The sequence below is a fragment of the Caloenas nicobarica genome, chromosome 5 (assembly GCF_036013445.1).
Source record: "Caloenas nicobarica isolate bCalNic1 chromosome 5, bCalNic1.hap1, whole genome shotgun sequence".
Taxonomy (NCBI): domain Eukaryota; kingdom Metazoa; phylum Chordata; class Aves; order Columbiformes; family Columbidae; genus Caloenas; species Caloenas nicobarica.
In genome coordinates, this window is record NC_088249.1 from 39172958 (window position 1) to 39188803 (window position 15846).

General features: G+C 36.8%; 1 protein-coding gene across 4 annotated transcripts in view; it reads right to left on the reverse strand.

Annotated features, from left to right (window-relative positions):
- The window catches only part of STARD9 (StAR related lipid transfer domain containing 9), a 110991-nt gene that overhangs the window by 31913 nt on the left and 63232 nt on the right, over positions 1–15846 (reverse strand). For 3 of the 4 annotated variants that reach the window (XM_065636545.1, XM_065636544.1, XM_065636547.1), the window contains 10 exons: positions 15586–15786; positions 15083–15180; positions 12833–12910; positions 11923–11997; positions 11038–11217; positions 7121–7172; positions 6054–6191; positions 5040–5122; positions 3916–4019; positions 1663–1710 (listed from right to left, as the gene is read on the reverse strand). In XM_065636545.1, coding sequence (XP_065492617.1) covers positions 1663–1710; positions 3916–4019; positions 5040–5122; positions 6054–6191; positions 7121–7172; positions 11038–11217; positions 11923–11997; positions 12833–12910; positions 15083–15180; positions 15586–15786 — 1057 coding nt within the window. The remainder of the gene's footprint in view (positions 1–1662; positions 1711–3915; positions 4020–5039; positions 5123–6053; positions 6192–7120; positions 7173–11037; positions 11218–11922; positions 11998–12832; positions 12911–15082; positions 15181–15585; positions 15787–15846) is intronic. The other variant, XM_065636546.1, reaches the window with a different exon arrangement.

Sequence of the window (15846 nt, forward strand, 5' to 3'; positions counted from 1 at the left end):
AAACTGGACCTCTTTTTGGCAAGGAGTCACAGGCACAAGACTCAGCCACACACTTCAGTAAAGGTCACTGCTGCCTTGCTAAATTCCAGTTCAGCTGGAACTACAATCTATCGCAGGTTTTCCCCTTATGATTTCAGTTATATATAGAATCAGTAAGTTCCTGCTAGCTCACTGCATGTGATTCTGCAGTAAGTTGCAGAGTTGCTGTAATTGACACAGTGCACTTCTCTGTGAAATGATATATTTGAAAGATCTTTTAAGAGATGAAAAAAGAGATTTAACTCGTATTTGTAGAACGCTTTGAAATTCTCAAATGAAAGCTATTAGTAAGAACTCAGAGTATTATTTTTACAAATATTAGTTGACCATATTAACCATACCACATTAGAATAATCATTTGTTGTGTTCTCCATCATCAGATGCCATGTTTAGGGGCACTATTGCCTTTCCAGTTCAGTAGAATTTCACATGTTCTTATATGATGATTATTTTTTTTTTCTGATCTAACGACATGGGTATTTTCAAGGAAACATGTTGCAAGCAGCTAAAATTAATTCAGTGTACTGCTGGACTCTCATGGAACAACAACTGGTTTTTTTCCAAACCAGCAAGAGAACAAAATATGAGTTTATATTTATATGCAGTATGGTATTATGGCAATGACAGGGGCAAGAACTTAATTATCTACTTATTTGTCATGGTGCTGTCATATGATGACTGATGCCGGTCACAAGCCTTCTGTGTGTGTTTTTGCTGACTGATGACAAACATCAGAAGTTTGAAGTGCTAAAGCTCTGCTAAGTAGGGTGTACAAGCAAGCAGCCAAGTAAGAGTACAGGCAATCACATAACTTTTCAAGGAAAGTTTAATGTCCAAAGTTTTAAAATTGGGGTGCAATGGTAGAATTTTTTTTTTCTCTCTCATTTCTCAAAATATTTTAACATACAATTAGAGGTTGAACTGGTAATTCAAGTCATAAAAAGCAGATGAGAAAAATGTCATCATATTGCCATCATGGGAGATAAGACTGTAAGTAATCACTACCATAATACATATGTTCATATACTCTGAAATAAAAAAATCCAGAAGAAAGCAAAGTAGCATCAGTTCCTGATTAAAAAGTACTTAAACCCATGGAAGCCCAACAAGTTCTAAATTATTCTTCTGTGCAGCTGCTGTGCTTCTTTGCAAGAATGAACCATGTTCTATGCTAGGGCTTCTTTTTTTAACTCTTCCACAAAGTCATTTTCTTGTCACCAGAAGAGAACCCAATTTGCCCAAGGTATTTTCTATATATTGATGAGTATTCACAGTACCTATTACTGACATGAAATTTAATATATTTTAGGGTTCTTCTATACTGTAAATTGGTGGTAGCTTCAGCGTAAACTCCACCCTAATAATGGCTTTAATATACTGGTTACACATGCAACAAAGGTGCAAACCATTTGCTCAGGGTTGAGTATGAAGAAAGAAAATGGTTGCGGAGACTTGCCTGTAACTCAGTTGCATGTACAGATTCTTGTTTCAATATGATAAAATCAAATTAATGCTTGAAGCCTAGTTTGCTTCTCTTCTGGAGGAAATCGGTGTAGCACAAGAGAAAGACAAAGCTAGAGGGGCCAAAAACTCAGCATGATTTAGACACATTAATATTCTTACCTTAGTTCAGGAGAACATTCGTTTTCTTTACAGTTTCTACATTTTTGACTGTAAAAATAAAAATACAAAATCATAAAGATGTTCAAAAAGAAGGCAAGAAAACTTCACTGAAGCCTATCGTACACAGAGATGTTATTGCAATTTTCTAAGGTGCAGATTGCTAGCAGCTGGGAGAGCATCAAGAACTATCAAGTGAGAGGAGGAGAAAGACGGAGAGACACACACACGCACATAGCTTGTCCTGTTCTTATATTTTCTTCTAAGCATCTCTTTCTGACAGAGACAAGACCCTGCACCAGGCAGACTTTTTACTGATGAGCAAATAAGCACTCCCTGTAGTCCACTTAGTTCTGTATTACTGATTGCAAAGTACCTCAGACACACCTTTTAGTGCTTGACATTGACTTTTCTTCATGAAAGCTGGACATTTGAGAGACCAGATACATCTCATTTTATTCTCATATTACAGACCTTAGGCTAGATGTCTCAATCATAACCCCTAGCATGACCAAAACTACTTGTCTGGACAGAAACACAGGCTTACTAGTTACTGTAAAGGAAGGCTGAGTGAATCAGTTCAATTTACTTTTGCCAAAAAACTATTCAAGAAGAAAAAAAGACCACTGGGCTATATAAGGTGAAAGACAACTAATATTAGACATCGTTTATAGCTTATTCCTGTAAGAGATGGGCATTCAGAAAAATCAAGCAAATGCAATACTGTAATGCTTTTCATTTTCACTGAAGTAACCATTTGAAAAACTCTAGGTAAGCATGAGGGTAACGTTAAGCAATGTCACATGCATAGTCCTGTCCAAGTGGTTAAAACATTGATCAACACAAACAAATCTGCTATCTGAACATGGTCAGAAAAAAAATCAGAAACATTCTTCAGTTTTGTCAGGTTAAAAACAGGAAAACCAAGTGCAATTCCGTGCTAAACTGTTCACAGTGCTTTGGGATTTCTGCAGGTTTTTCTACGACCATCAACAAATTTCTGTGACAAAGGCCGAGGTTTATACCCATGTAAAGAGCAACTTGGTATCTACTTTTGAAGGTCGTTAGACAAACCCTTATTTTTAAATTATTTCTAATTTTTATGAAGAAAATCACAACAGTGATGTGTAAAATGTACCTCAGTAAAGAAACAAAATGAAACACCATTTTATAGAATGAAACACCATTGTATAGAAAGGTATCACTGCAGCAAACGAAAAGCAAATTAAGAGATTAGCTATATTAAAGAGAACACATAGAAACACACTATCCATGGTGGAAAGCAAGCCACTTGACTAGAAGTATGAAGAGGTGTTCAAAACAGAGATAACATCTTATGCTCATAAAAACAAGATGAAATACTTCCTCTAGAAAAAGAGATAAAAGATTCCCAGTATGTTACCACACCAAAAACACTCTAGCAGGAAGCAGAACTACCAACAGATATAAATGAGAAGATGGCTGTTTCTTGCCTTTAACAGGTCAATTAAATGTGCCAGGCTGAGAGGAATTAAAAAAGAGAAAGAACCCAATTACATTTAATTCTGTGATATTCTGTTTTCAATGTTATGAACTGAAACACAGGAGATAACAATTCATTTTCCTGATACATCTTAATCACTGTCTTCATCACACCAATGCTTTCCCTTTCAGGAAGGCTCTGCCATGAGAAGCATATAGTAGGTACTGTCACTATGAGCAGTTCTTCAGCATTTTGGAAGCAATCTATGCCCTATTTACTGCTCAGCTTTGAAAAAAAGAGAGAATCACAGTGGCTTTCAGAGATGAAGGGCTCAATGAGGAGTTGAACAAAAGGGAGTTTATGAACAAACCAACTTTCTGATTTCCACGACAAATTAGTGGGGAAGCTGAATTGGTAATAATTACCTTGGCTAAATCATATCTAGAAAAGTCCATTATGTGCACTGAAGTAAGAATATTGTAATAACTATAGATTAGTTTATAAATTGAAACATCTATAATGCAGATGTGCAAGTGAACTTAATTAAGGCATTTTCTTGATTGTGCATCAATATTCATCGTGCATTAATAAACACATTTTCAGATTTGTTGCTCGGATATCATAACACTGTATATTAGTTGGCTAATGCATTTCTCGAACACTTTTATTTGGTCACTTGAAAACAAGATGGTACCTGTTCTAGATATAACTTAATTGTATCTGAACCAAGTCCTAGTTTCAGACATCATCCTACATGAGAAACTGTTTGTTTGTTTGTTCGCTTTTAAACTTACTTTTCAAGAGAAGAAAGGATAAAGTGACGACAATGGGGGCAACTTCCATCCAATTTGAGCCAGTCCAAAGCTCCACAACTTGGAATGGGTGAGGTTTCATTAATCTACAAAATACACAACATGAGAACAGGAAGAAAAAACATTACAGCAAGCCAGGAACTTCCAAGTTATCATTAATACTGCTGTTGCTAACTACTGTGTGCAATGCTGCATAATACCTCCCATGTGAGTTTATAATCTCACTTACACTTCTGCTTAGTCTTTGATAATTTGCAAAATTGTTAAGTATTTGTTACTGAGTACACCACTCCTTATAGCTTTGTTTTAATGTACTGCATGTTTCATTAATCAAGAAATTAAGAATGAAAACAAATGCAAGTTAAGCTCCTTATCTCAGCTACAGAAATGAGTACAAAACAACAGTTGAGTGGCAAGTATAAAACATTACTATATGAAAATCCATTTTAAAAGGTAGATTCTTGCCAATATCAGTTGGTAATATGTCCTAAACCAGAAAATTTATATTCTTTAAGTTAGGTTCTTTAGCTATATATGCCAGTCATTTTAAGAATTATCTCGTTTTTTAAACGTTATTCAACTAGCTGACCAAATATCTTGCAGTAGTTAGTTCCTGAGATTAACATACCATAAAATATTTTATCTACCTCTGATGTATGTAACAATTAAGTGTTTCAGAGTCAATAATACTCAAGCACTTAATCCCATAAATTTTCTGTTTCTTCTAGTATACCTCATTCAGGATGGTGAAATGACAGAGAAAGAAAATAATTCAGAAAATTATCAAATGCGGAAAGATTAACTGGTCTTTTCACTGCAGCATTCCGCCTTTCTGTTTCAATCCTACTCTAGTCATGACTAGAAATAGGAAACACTAAATTATTCAAGGGATCTGCATCATCTTTTGCTAAGCACATCTGAAAGAAACGCTAGTGTCCTTCCACAAAAGGTTTAGTGGCATTACAAGCCATTAGATGGAGGAAATGAAGCAAGCGAATACGATGACGAGAAGAAATACTATCTATATCAGGCTTGCTTTTAAGAGGGAAAATAATTAGGAAAATCAATGAAGAATTAGGACAGAAAAATACAGTTTTAGAACTTACTGATCTTCTTTGTCTTAAGATAGCAGCTTCTGCTGGGTGATTGAATCTAAACTTATGAGATTTGCCAAGAACAACAAGGGCCCCTACGAACAAAAATTAATTAGGAATCTACAGAGACATAATTAATCAAACAGTTGGTCTCTAGAATGATAGCAGTTTATTAACTGCAGTATACAGACTATAGCATATACAAACTACTACAGAATAGTATGTTTAAAACCCCCCAATATTCTAACCAACAGCTTTCTGACAGTCACAAAGCAGAGATCTATTTTTAAAATTTGCCACTATGGAGCAGCAGAGTTATTCTCTAATGACAGCATCCAAGCAAACTAATCTTGGAGATCTCTGCAAACTCAACAGTTATTTCCCTGTTCATAATAAAGACCAGCATGACTCCATATAAAAACCATAACCAACCCACTGCTGGAAACTTGTTTTTATACTGTCTTTTTAAGAACCCGGATCACTGCAAGTTCCCAAAAACTAGATTTGATTTTGTTTTTTAAATTTTAAACAACCTGAAAATATGGGAGCCTGATCTCTTTGTTTCATTTGAGCTCCTTCACCATAGCCATAGGGTCAATGAGCTCACCAGATGACTCAGTATCCTCCACCCAAACACACTGTTAAAAAGCTGATGGTCATTTCAACCGTTAACAGAATTGCCAAAAAACCCCACCAGTGGTCAGCTGGCTTAGAGCCAGTCTCCATTGCTTTCCACAACAGTACCTCTGACTACAGGTATTTCCATTTCAGAAGGCTACAGATTACTGCTGCCAAAAGAGGTCTTAATATTGTCACCCAGGTCTTCATTTCACTTTCTGTGGGGTATTTAATTTATTTGTCCCAATCTGGAAGCTCTAGCCATGGATTAAACCTTGTGGTGCTAGGCAGCAGTAGCAGACTCTGAGATGTATTTCTTAGATCTGCATGAGTTCCATAAATCCTTGTCTCTAAACTCTAGAGGTAAGTTGATTATAATGCAGCATTCACAGAAAAAGCAAGGCTTACCTTGTGACAGACGACATGATCCAGTGACTTCACATCCATTCACAGTGCAGCGTGCGCCCTGAACTGGTCGCAGTGTCACAATTCCACCGTTGTTGTCTATCATGCAATGATCCTTTTCAATCCCCTGTCCCTGCAAAACTACAGTGTATAGATTTGCTTTATCTCACCTGTCAAAGGGGTTGAGTTTGCACTTGTTTCCTCAGAATGAGGTGCCATGCACTGTTTGACACTATGACTGCGTACTTCATACCTCAGAGAACTGTTACATGCAGAACAAGCAAATTAAATTGTCTTCATTGATTGCTAGCCATGTACCCAATCACAGAAAAATCTTGCTTGATTGAAAATAGTGAGATTGCTCTTTTAAAATATTTCTGGTTCTGGAAAACTGTACACTGCTTACTGATCTGTGAACTGATGTGCCAATTCTTCTATTGTGCTGAATTTTCTCACTGCTATTATGGCATTTATTGTTTATATTTTAGTAACCTACTAGCAGAAAATAATCAAACTTAACCAAACTTATTATATCAGAACTAACCAAAGCTGAGATTCCGCAAAGTTTCCAATTTCAGTATAAAGTTTCAACTCTCTATGAAAATTTGTAGCTCTTGAGATTGACCATTAAAATTGAGAGCAGAAATAAAATTAAATAAAAGAAATACTGAATCATTTGGATTTTATATCTCAAATACTCTGCCCAAGTAGAGTTGAAAAGTATTTTCAATGTCTCATGATCATTTGTGCCACTAGTTTAGGATAGAATACTGAGATTTGGATGCTGGATGAGGATATTTTTAAACTCTAGTGTAGCATTTCACAAGTGGGAAAAAAATTCTGAAGAGGTCTTAATTAGGTTAAGACCATTGACTTTTTGACCTCTTAAACAAAACCAAAAAATAACTGAAAGATTTTAGCCAACTTAAACAATATTCTCTTCTACTTACTGTCTTCTATAGAGAAAGCTGACAAACACAAACATTACCTTGTTACTACACATGACAAACATAAACCTCTTGGTTTGACCAGACCATATAATAAAATAATTTGTAATATCATTCTCTTACCAATATCTTGATCTTGGTCTGAGTCACTTCTTCCGATTTTGGTTGTTCCTTCCTAAAACAATAAAAGAACTAATTTAAAAGTCAGTAACAGAAAGTGGACTATATATAATAATTTAAAAAGCTTTGGTACAGCATCTTAGCAAATACCTGAAATAAATCACCTCTGAATGACTGAACTGTTTAGAGCAAACTCTATCTACTACTATGTAATACTTCAGCCTGCTGTCCCCCATAGTGATGCAATTATTTCTTATCCTGCAGCTGTGTCAGCTTCTCCTATTACAACTCCAGCAGATGAAGTAACCTTCAGTGGATGATTTTTGGACTGTGCTTGAGACAAATATTTTGCATATGAACACACACTCTGATGCTTTGAATTTTTACAGTCAGACTTGTTTGCAGAAATGAGATAATTCTTTTCATAAATAACCATGCAGGAACAAAGAAGCTGCAAAATGATTATTCAGTTAACCAGGCTTTTCAGATAGAAAAGTAATAGAATTCTTATTTGGTAAGGGAACTTTGTCATAGATTATGAATTCTTTAAACTAACTACTAAAGGAGAACTGTTTTTTCCAAAACTTAAATTACAATTATAAAAAGTCTCCTTGGTGGTTATGCTATATGGGCAAGTTCCCAAATTGAAGATCCAGTAACTTCAAAGAAGAGAACTGCTTAGGAAGAGAAGTCTCCAGAACAATCAGAATTAAACCGTGTTATGGGCAGTGATGAAAGGGAGATAGTATTCTTATGGTACTGTCCAAATATCAATAAAACAGAGTCATTTAATCACTACTATGAGAAATAAAATAACAAAAAAAGCAATGAATTTACCACCTGTCTAGTATGTTCCATTATCAATTCTATCTTTTTCCTTAGGAAAACAAAGCAAGATCATTTCCCCACTCTGAAGAGACACTATACGTGATTATTGTAAACTGATTCATAAATATGCTCTAAAACAAATTTAGTGGCAACTCTTTCAGTCATATTAAAATTAATTATCGTCATTAAACTACTTGATTTTTGTATTCTAATTAGAATAAATTGAATTTGGCTTCTGGTCCAAGCATATTATAACCTAGATTTAAATATGAAGCAAGAAGTAGTACTTGGAAGCCTGAAGACTGGGAAAGGGGAAGCTGTGCATTACTGTAAAGTGATGCAGTTATGGGTAATTATGGATAAACCACAGTGGTTTTGTGCATTGGGGAAAGGGAATGATTACCATTCAGTTCCTCCCAGAGCTCAGCTATCTGGACCAACTAAGAGAGCCCTCTGCTGCAAGCGTTGCTGAGACTCCCTCGCTGGAGAGGTTGAAAGCTGGGTTGTGCCCAGTGCCCCTGCTTTGGAGTAATTAGCAAGTTATATGTCAGCTTAATGTTCAGTGGACTCAACCACAAAATATCCACCCGGCTTGGCCACAACTTGTAGAAAACTTATGATCCATATGGCCTTTGACTCGCCTCACACAATCAAGTGAGTTAACAACATGTATTTTATACAAAGAGAAGTAAACCAACTTCTAAAAGACCTCTTTATCAATTATCTTATTGACTAAACAAAGAAATAGTTATTGCCATTCCAAAAGAAACCTTTTTTTCCGATGTGCTGAAATAACTCTCTGGTAACACAGTTTAATTCAGAAAAGTATGTTACAGAAGTATTGGCTCACGAAATTCACAATAGTATCCCAGTTAGTGGAGTGATTCTGGGTGAGTTTAAGTACAACTAAAAATTGCACCTGAGAGCAAGGGTACAGATACAAACAAACAAACTCAACTTGAAGGAAACAAAACAAAAATAGCCTTAACTCAGGCCTATGTTGATTTAATTTCTTCAAATGTTATTACTGAGCTAATAATTTCACTATTTATACTCTTTTCTAATTTAATATGGAATATTCTACCGGATAAAGTGAAAGACAGATGATTCAGAAGAAATGATAGCACAACTTCACCTTAAAATATCAAGGTACATCTTCATATCTGTTGAAGTGCGTTTACATTGTTACCCTCTTCTGGCGGTATTTCCTGACTAAGGGCAGAATTCACATTATAGAACCATAAGGAGTGAGATTGCTTTAAACTTTCAGTTTTGGGAGTGCTCCAACTTTCGAAAAAGCTTGTGAAGTACATATTTTTCTAAAACAATATAAACAAATACCGTATTTTTACAGCATGCAAAAAGGTCAGTTAAATTATAGGGAAAACATATATATTTTGTTAATGAAAGCCAGAAAAAAAGAGAACAGAACCTAAGAAAGAAAGGTTCTTTAAGCATAGGCACAGCATTGATTAGTGCAATTAATACTACGGAATATGAAGAGACTAAAAGAGTAACATGATATTCATTCTAGACAATCTGAAAACTGCTGCCATGACCTCTCTCTAGAAGTACAATGTGAAGTGCCGTTACATGTTGAAGGCCTAATATGTAAGGAACTGCTAATGTTTTACCTTCTTGCTGTTCAGATGAAGGTAACAGACACCAGAGTCTAAGAGATGCAAAGCACAAAGAAAAGAAAAGGCAGCATCTAGGAGCAAAGAAAGAGGGGACAAAGATGTTAGTGTGACAGAGAGACACTAATGACTTCAGAAGGTGACCCTTCAAACTAGGTTTCTCCATTAAAATGACTAACGTTAAATTACTTTAGGTGTTGTCAAAATATAGTGTGTGAAAATATTTGCTGTTTCCAAAATGGCCCATAATGGAAAAACATTTAAGTAGTAGCAATTACTTTTAATAAATATTTAATGTTAATGTAGGATTGAGTAGTTCAAGTTGCATGTTCATCAGTACTGAACATTATTATTTGGTCCCTAATTATTATTTGGTACAATTTCTCTGTGCTGGCATGAGAAAAATTAGTAAAGTTTCTTTTTCAACATGAAAAAGAACAGCATGATTTCTGTTTCAAGTATTTGTTGCAACTTTTCAAGAGGGGAAAAAATAATCCTGTGTCTCTAAACCACATCAATTAGCACAAAACCTAGATTTGACTTAAGATATTTTATTAGTAGACAGGTTGATGATTTTCAGCTATATTTTTTGTTAATGAGTGCACCTCTGTTGAGGTGCCCATCCATGATTCCTTTCACATTAAACAGCATCAATATTTCAGTAATTTCCATTCATTTAAACAACATTAAAATGTTAAAGTCCAGCTTAGCACTGACTTATTAGAAAAAAATAATCTCATAAAACTATTTGACCTAGCCATGCACATCATAAGCTGCAATGTGGAGTAATACACATACAATGTTATGAAAGTTTCTTGGTGAAAATTTTTCCCTAAATGAGCAGCTACACTGCAAAACATCTATGAGGCCAGGATTTCCACTTGAATCTGGAAAATAGCCACTCAAGTGGGATCACAATTAATCAGCATTCAAGCTACATACCTGGAATCTACTTGGCAGGCCTGGTAGGGTTAAAAGAGCAATATATAGAAGTCCTTGCCAAAGTGAGCTTGTGCTTGTTAAAGCTGACTTTTATCTTTGATCTACACATACACAAGTATTCCAGTCTCAAGTATACAAGTACCTAGCAAAGTCTAGACCAGAATGTCTGGTATACTTTAAGCACCATCCTTTAGATTTATATACACATGCACACACATCTGTCCTCATGCTTTATGGACAAGCTACTAATGCCTTTGCTTATGATACATTATCAAACAGTTTGCACATGCATTCGTAAGAGGTCAAATTATTATTGCACATTCGAATTCTTCTCCTCCTCAATTTTCATTTATCTTTTTCTGCTTTTTTTGCCCTGTTATCTGTGTCCTGTGGGCTGTGGCCTTTCCTTTTTGATAGCTGTCATTGTAATGCCACCTTAACCACTCTCCATTTCCAAAGAAAACAAGTGTTTTCAAATTCAAGGGAAAAATAAGACAAGTGACAATATCTCACCCTGAGATGATACAGCACCACTCCTGTGCTGAGGATATCATCATCCATGGCCATTAGATGAGGTAAACTAGAATCTATTGTTACTCCAGCTTTTTCTTTGTTGATGTCCACACTGTATTCTTCCATGATGGCTTTCCTGTCTGTCCACTTACTTGTCCAGTCTTTGGTCAACTGCTCAATCTTAAAGAACAGGAGAGGAAGCGGTTTCACTTACTAAGCAGGTTAATTTTTCTCATACATAAATTTCTTGAGAAAGAACAGCATTTTTTTTTTTAATTATTGGATGCAAAATTCTTTCACCAGTTGCAGTGCAGGTGTATTTCTAATCACAGTACATTTCTGTGGCAACAAAAAAAATCAGGTAAAAACTGTACTACCACCTAGTGAAGCAGGTTTAATTCAATGAAGACTCATTCCCAAAATGATATATGATCATGCTAACTAGTTATTTTGCCTGTCTTTAAGCAAAACTTAAAATTAAGATCTCCAAAACCTTTCCAGGTCACCAGTGATCAAATCTTCTTAGTAATTGTGTGACTGTGCAATAATTTTATTTTAATAAATTGAAGTAGTTTAATCTTATAAGAGAGAGCCTCTGTGTAATGAATTACTGTGATATATTGAGACATCCTTCAAACAAGGAGTAGCTTGTGCAGACTTAGTGACACACAATGGACATATCCGGTTAAGGACATGAGACTTTCATCACAAATTGGTAGAGACCACCCAACACTCACTAAGGATGGCCGTTTCCAGCATATTGAGAGCAAGGAGGAAAGGAATAGGACAAAAACATTTTCACTGTGGTTTCAGAACTGTGGCAATGCTATCTCCCTGGTCCAGTGAAACAGGACAGAGTTGCAGCATCAAACAGATTGTACACACCTTCATTTCATTCTGAAGCACCAGCTCAGTCAGATTGCTGTCCCTGTCATCACTCCAAGAAGGACTGGAATTCCTCTGTACAAACAACAGCCACCAAGATCTACATGTTAGTTTCCTTAGTCACAACTAACAGGCACATTCTTTCACTGTCCAGAATTTCACGGAGATGAAGTCAGAAGAAGGAAAGACAAAACAGACATTTGATGCTGCCGTCTAGCATCTAGCGTACACCTCTCTAGCTATTGCATGCAAGTTTTTGTGAAGAATGGGTGAAGGAGCATTAACAGAGAGATACTTCTGTGTAAATAAATCCTGGACTGTAGTTCCAGTCTCCCCCAGCAAAACATGCTCTCCACGGCATGGAGAACCAAGACGCTATTATTATTCCAACGGAGAAAAATACAAAGAGTGTCAGCTGTATTGTGAGGGCTCACGGATGTTCACAGCTTCTTCTAGGGGACAGAGTGCGAAGGCAGGGTGAAATCTCCAAAATACTGTTGAGGTCTACTAGTTCACTTTTTTGGGAAAGAGGGTTGTAACAAGTCTGGCAGGGAAATTACATGAATGACTAATATTTTGTACTGTCTTGGTGCTTCCATATTGCTACAAAGAAAATATTTCTATTTCATGGTATTTCTGGACAACAAAACCATCTGACTCCATGAAAGAGACACAAGGAAATACTTTCTAATCATTACACAACTGCTTATACTTCAGAATTATCAATATAATGCCAGAAAAAGGAGAAATGACAGAAATGCAGTTAGTTGATTGTGAAATCACTCAGAGAACAGTTTAACTTCCCTCCAGTTACAATAAATATGGAAAGATAAACAGATATGACAAAAGTAAGCTACTGTAGCTACCTAAAGCACCATTAGAGCTGCAGCTGGGAAGTGTTCCTACGTACCAGTTCAAAGCTCATCAGCATAGTTTTCAACCTATCAATTTCTTCTCGCAGTTCTCTGATCAGTTTTACATTTGCATCCTGAAACATTGAGACATAGATGTTGGAAAAATCATTCTTTAAAAAAATTCTAGCTGAAGAAATCAATGCAGAACTGTTCCAAGAGCCAGGAGGAGAGGAGAGCAGGCACATTCACAGCAGCACTCTGCCCCACTCTGCCAGGCCCCTGGGGCAGGTGGTTCCCATCTTTGATGGGTTCTCTTTTCCCATAAACTTTATTCCATCTCTTTTCTGAACAGAGAAGTATTTAGTTTCTATCATGACAGTAGCTGGATACTTTCATGGATTTACCTTCAAAATAGTCCCATCACGTCAGAAAAATGCCACTATTTCTGTCACGCAGAGGAGGAAAATCAGGCTAGAGGAGACTAAGCCAGAATGTCACCAACCATGGGATTAAAAGCCCTTGCAGCTGATACACAAAGCATTTCCTGCCTACTTGTGTGGAGGCATTTATCTCCATTTCAGAGTGAGCCTCTCCGGACAGGCAGTTTCTAGAAATCAGCTTTTTGCAGACAGTTCAGGGAAACTCTTGAGTCAAGACTAAAATTTCTCTGGGCTGCCAGTGACACTGGCCCAGGTCAATTTGCAGTGAGGAGAGGGTGGCAGCTCGCTGAAGGGATGGAGTTAAGGGCCTAGCATGGGCTGTGAAAGAAAATAAGGGGCACACAAGCTGGGAGCTGAGAGGCTGTATGAAACCAGAGGAGGACTGTGTTTACTTGTCTGTGGCCTGTTACAGAATTGAGAACTGCTGCTGCCAAAACCAAACACACTATTGCTGCCATTAGTAATGTCTAAAATCTAGTTATAGGCACTGGTAATATGGATGCAAATTACATTTGGGAAACCTTGGATTAGCTGGGTTTCCTTCTACCCAATATTTAACAGAGTATCATTAGGAAAGCAAATAAATGAAGTATATCTCTAAGATTCTGTCCTTTTATCTCAGATAAAATCTTGATACACTCAGACCAAATCACGAAAGAACACTAGTAAAGTTGTAAAGTCAACTGCTCAAAGATTAGGAAATGCTGGAATCAAGACTCTTTTTGAAACCTTAATTCAGTCCCCTTAAATGGATACACTGTGATTCAGTCCTTAAATTACATGATCACTGTAGGACAGCAGACTCATGCAGAATGCCAGGTGAAGAGCGCTCAGTTGAAGAGCAGCAATTCAAGAGTTTTATATTTCTAGCATATGTGATATTGAATCTTGATTATTATGCGCACTTTGAATTTTGCTGTGAATACAGACAGAATTAGGTATTTCCCCATGGATTTTTTTATGTTGGTTTTCATCACTATAGTGTCTAAAACCTTCACAACTGCTAATCAGTCTGTTCTAATAGCATGTCTTTGACTGGCAGAGTTTATGTTCTTCCCATTTGATAAATGTGGACTGGAAGTAAGGGTGGAAAATGAGGAAAAAGCAAACAGAAAGATTGCTTTAAGCACCTGGACTAGGATTGAACAAGAATGCTGTAGCAGGGGCAGTGACAGAATCCAGTCCTCCAAGGCAGCATCAGAATCTCCTTTAACACCCTGCTACCTTTCAGCTTGTGCAGCCTATGAAGGGCCCCTGCACAACTGAAGAGATGAATCTGCCACGCAGTCAGAGTTCATACCTGGAACAGGTCTATTTTGTGCAACGAATGAAGCTGGGGTTCTGTGGCAAAAAGTGTTCCCATGTATTTAAAGGCTTCATCATTTTGTGTACTGAAAAGAAGACAAATTGAGACTACATAGGCTACCTTAGGCCTGACATATTAACTTTTCGATTCTTGACTTTGCAACCTTAAGAGAGTTCATTCAACATGCCATAAAGAAGGGTTGCAAGGCTTATGCTTTTATAGATAACAAGTTAAATCGTATCAAATAATCCTAACAGATCTGTAACTCTCCCAATATTTAGGATAAAGACATAAGGTAAACATACATATCATAACAATTCAAAGAGAAGGAGGACTGAAACTCAGTGGACAGAGATGAATGTAAAATAGATGTGAAGTTCTAAACAGTTTAAGCTGCAGGGGATCACAGAAATTATTCTGCAATATCCAGGCTCCTATTTAGCTCTCATTAACATCGGAAAAAGAGGTATGAATTTTATTCAGAGAGCAGATATACTAAATAAATCTTAACACATACAACAAAACAGAACAAGAATGAAAAGCAGAACGCAATGCCTCACCTCATTCACTCTGGGCTTGTTCATAATATTTTTGGCATTTGAAGCATATCTCAAGGTACTCATGGTCTCGTTGTAGCTGGAGCTGGCAGGAGAGATAGCTACAGACAGAAAACAAAGAGAAAAGAAACACTATTTTAAAAATTAATCAGTGGAACCCATCACTTTTCAAAAAGGTGGATTTTTTTAGTCTTGCTTCTTTAAAAAACAAAACCAAAAATATCCTTACAGATATTTCATCAAGCTCACAGAGAATGTCTTCTCAAGATTGTATTTATAACTGAATAAATCACTTTAAATGAAAGCTGTGATGGTGGAAAGACTCTTAAAGCTTCACGCACAATCAGCATGTCTTTTCATTTCCTTGAGTATCCTACAAAGTAGTTAAGGAAATCTTTACAAGGACAGACCCTAAGTGATACATTTCTCTTCTCACTGCAGTAGAGATGTCTTTTCAGGGGGTAATGTAGCGCAAAATGTTAATAATGAAGAGAAACCAAACTCACTGGCAATCATAATGGTCTTGGAGTTGCCCCCCAGACTGTCCTTGAGAAGCCAGGTGAGGATGGAGTCACGGTACGGGATGTAAGCCGGTCGCCTGGTCCCACTGACACTGCCTGCGGCAGGACTGTCCGCATGAGTGCTCTCCCCTTCGCTTGTTATGGTGTTTATGCTCTGGCAGCTGCTGAACATCTGTGAATTTTGTGCTGAAGGAGAAACGCCACAGAGCTCAAGAAAAGGGTTAATTTTTTTCTGTCATGGCTGTT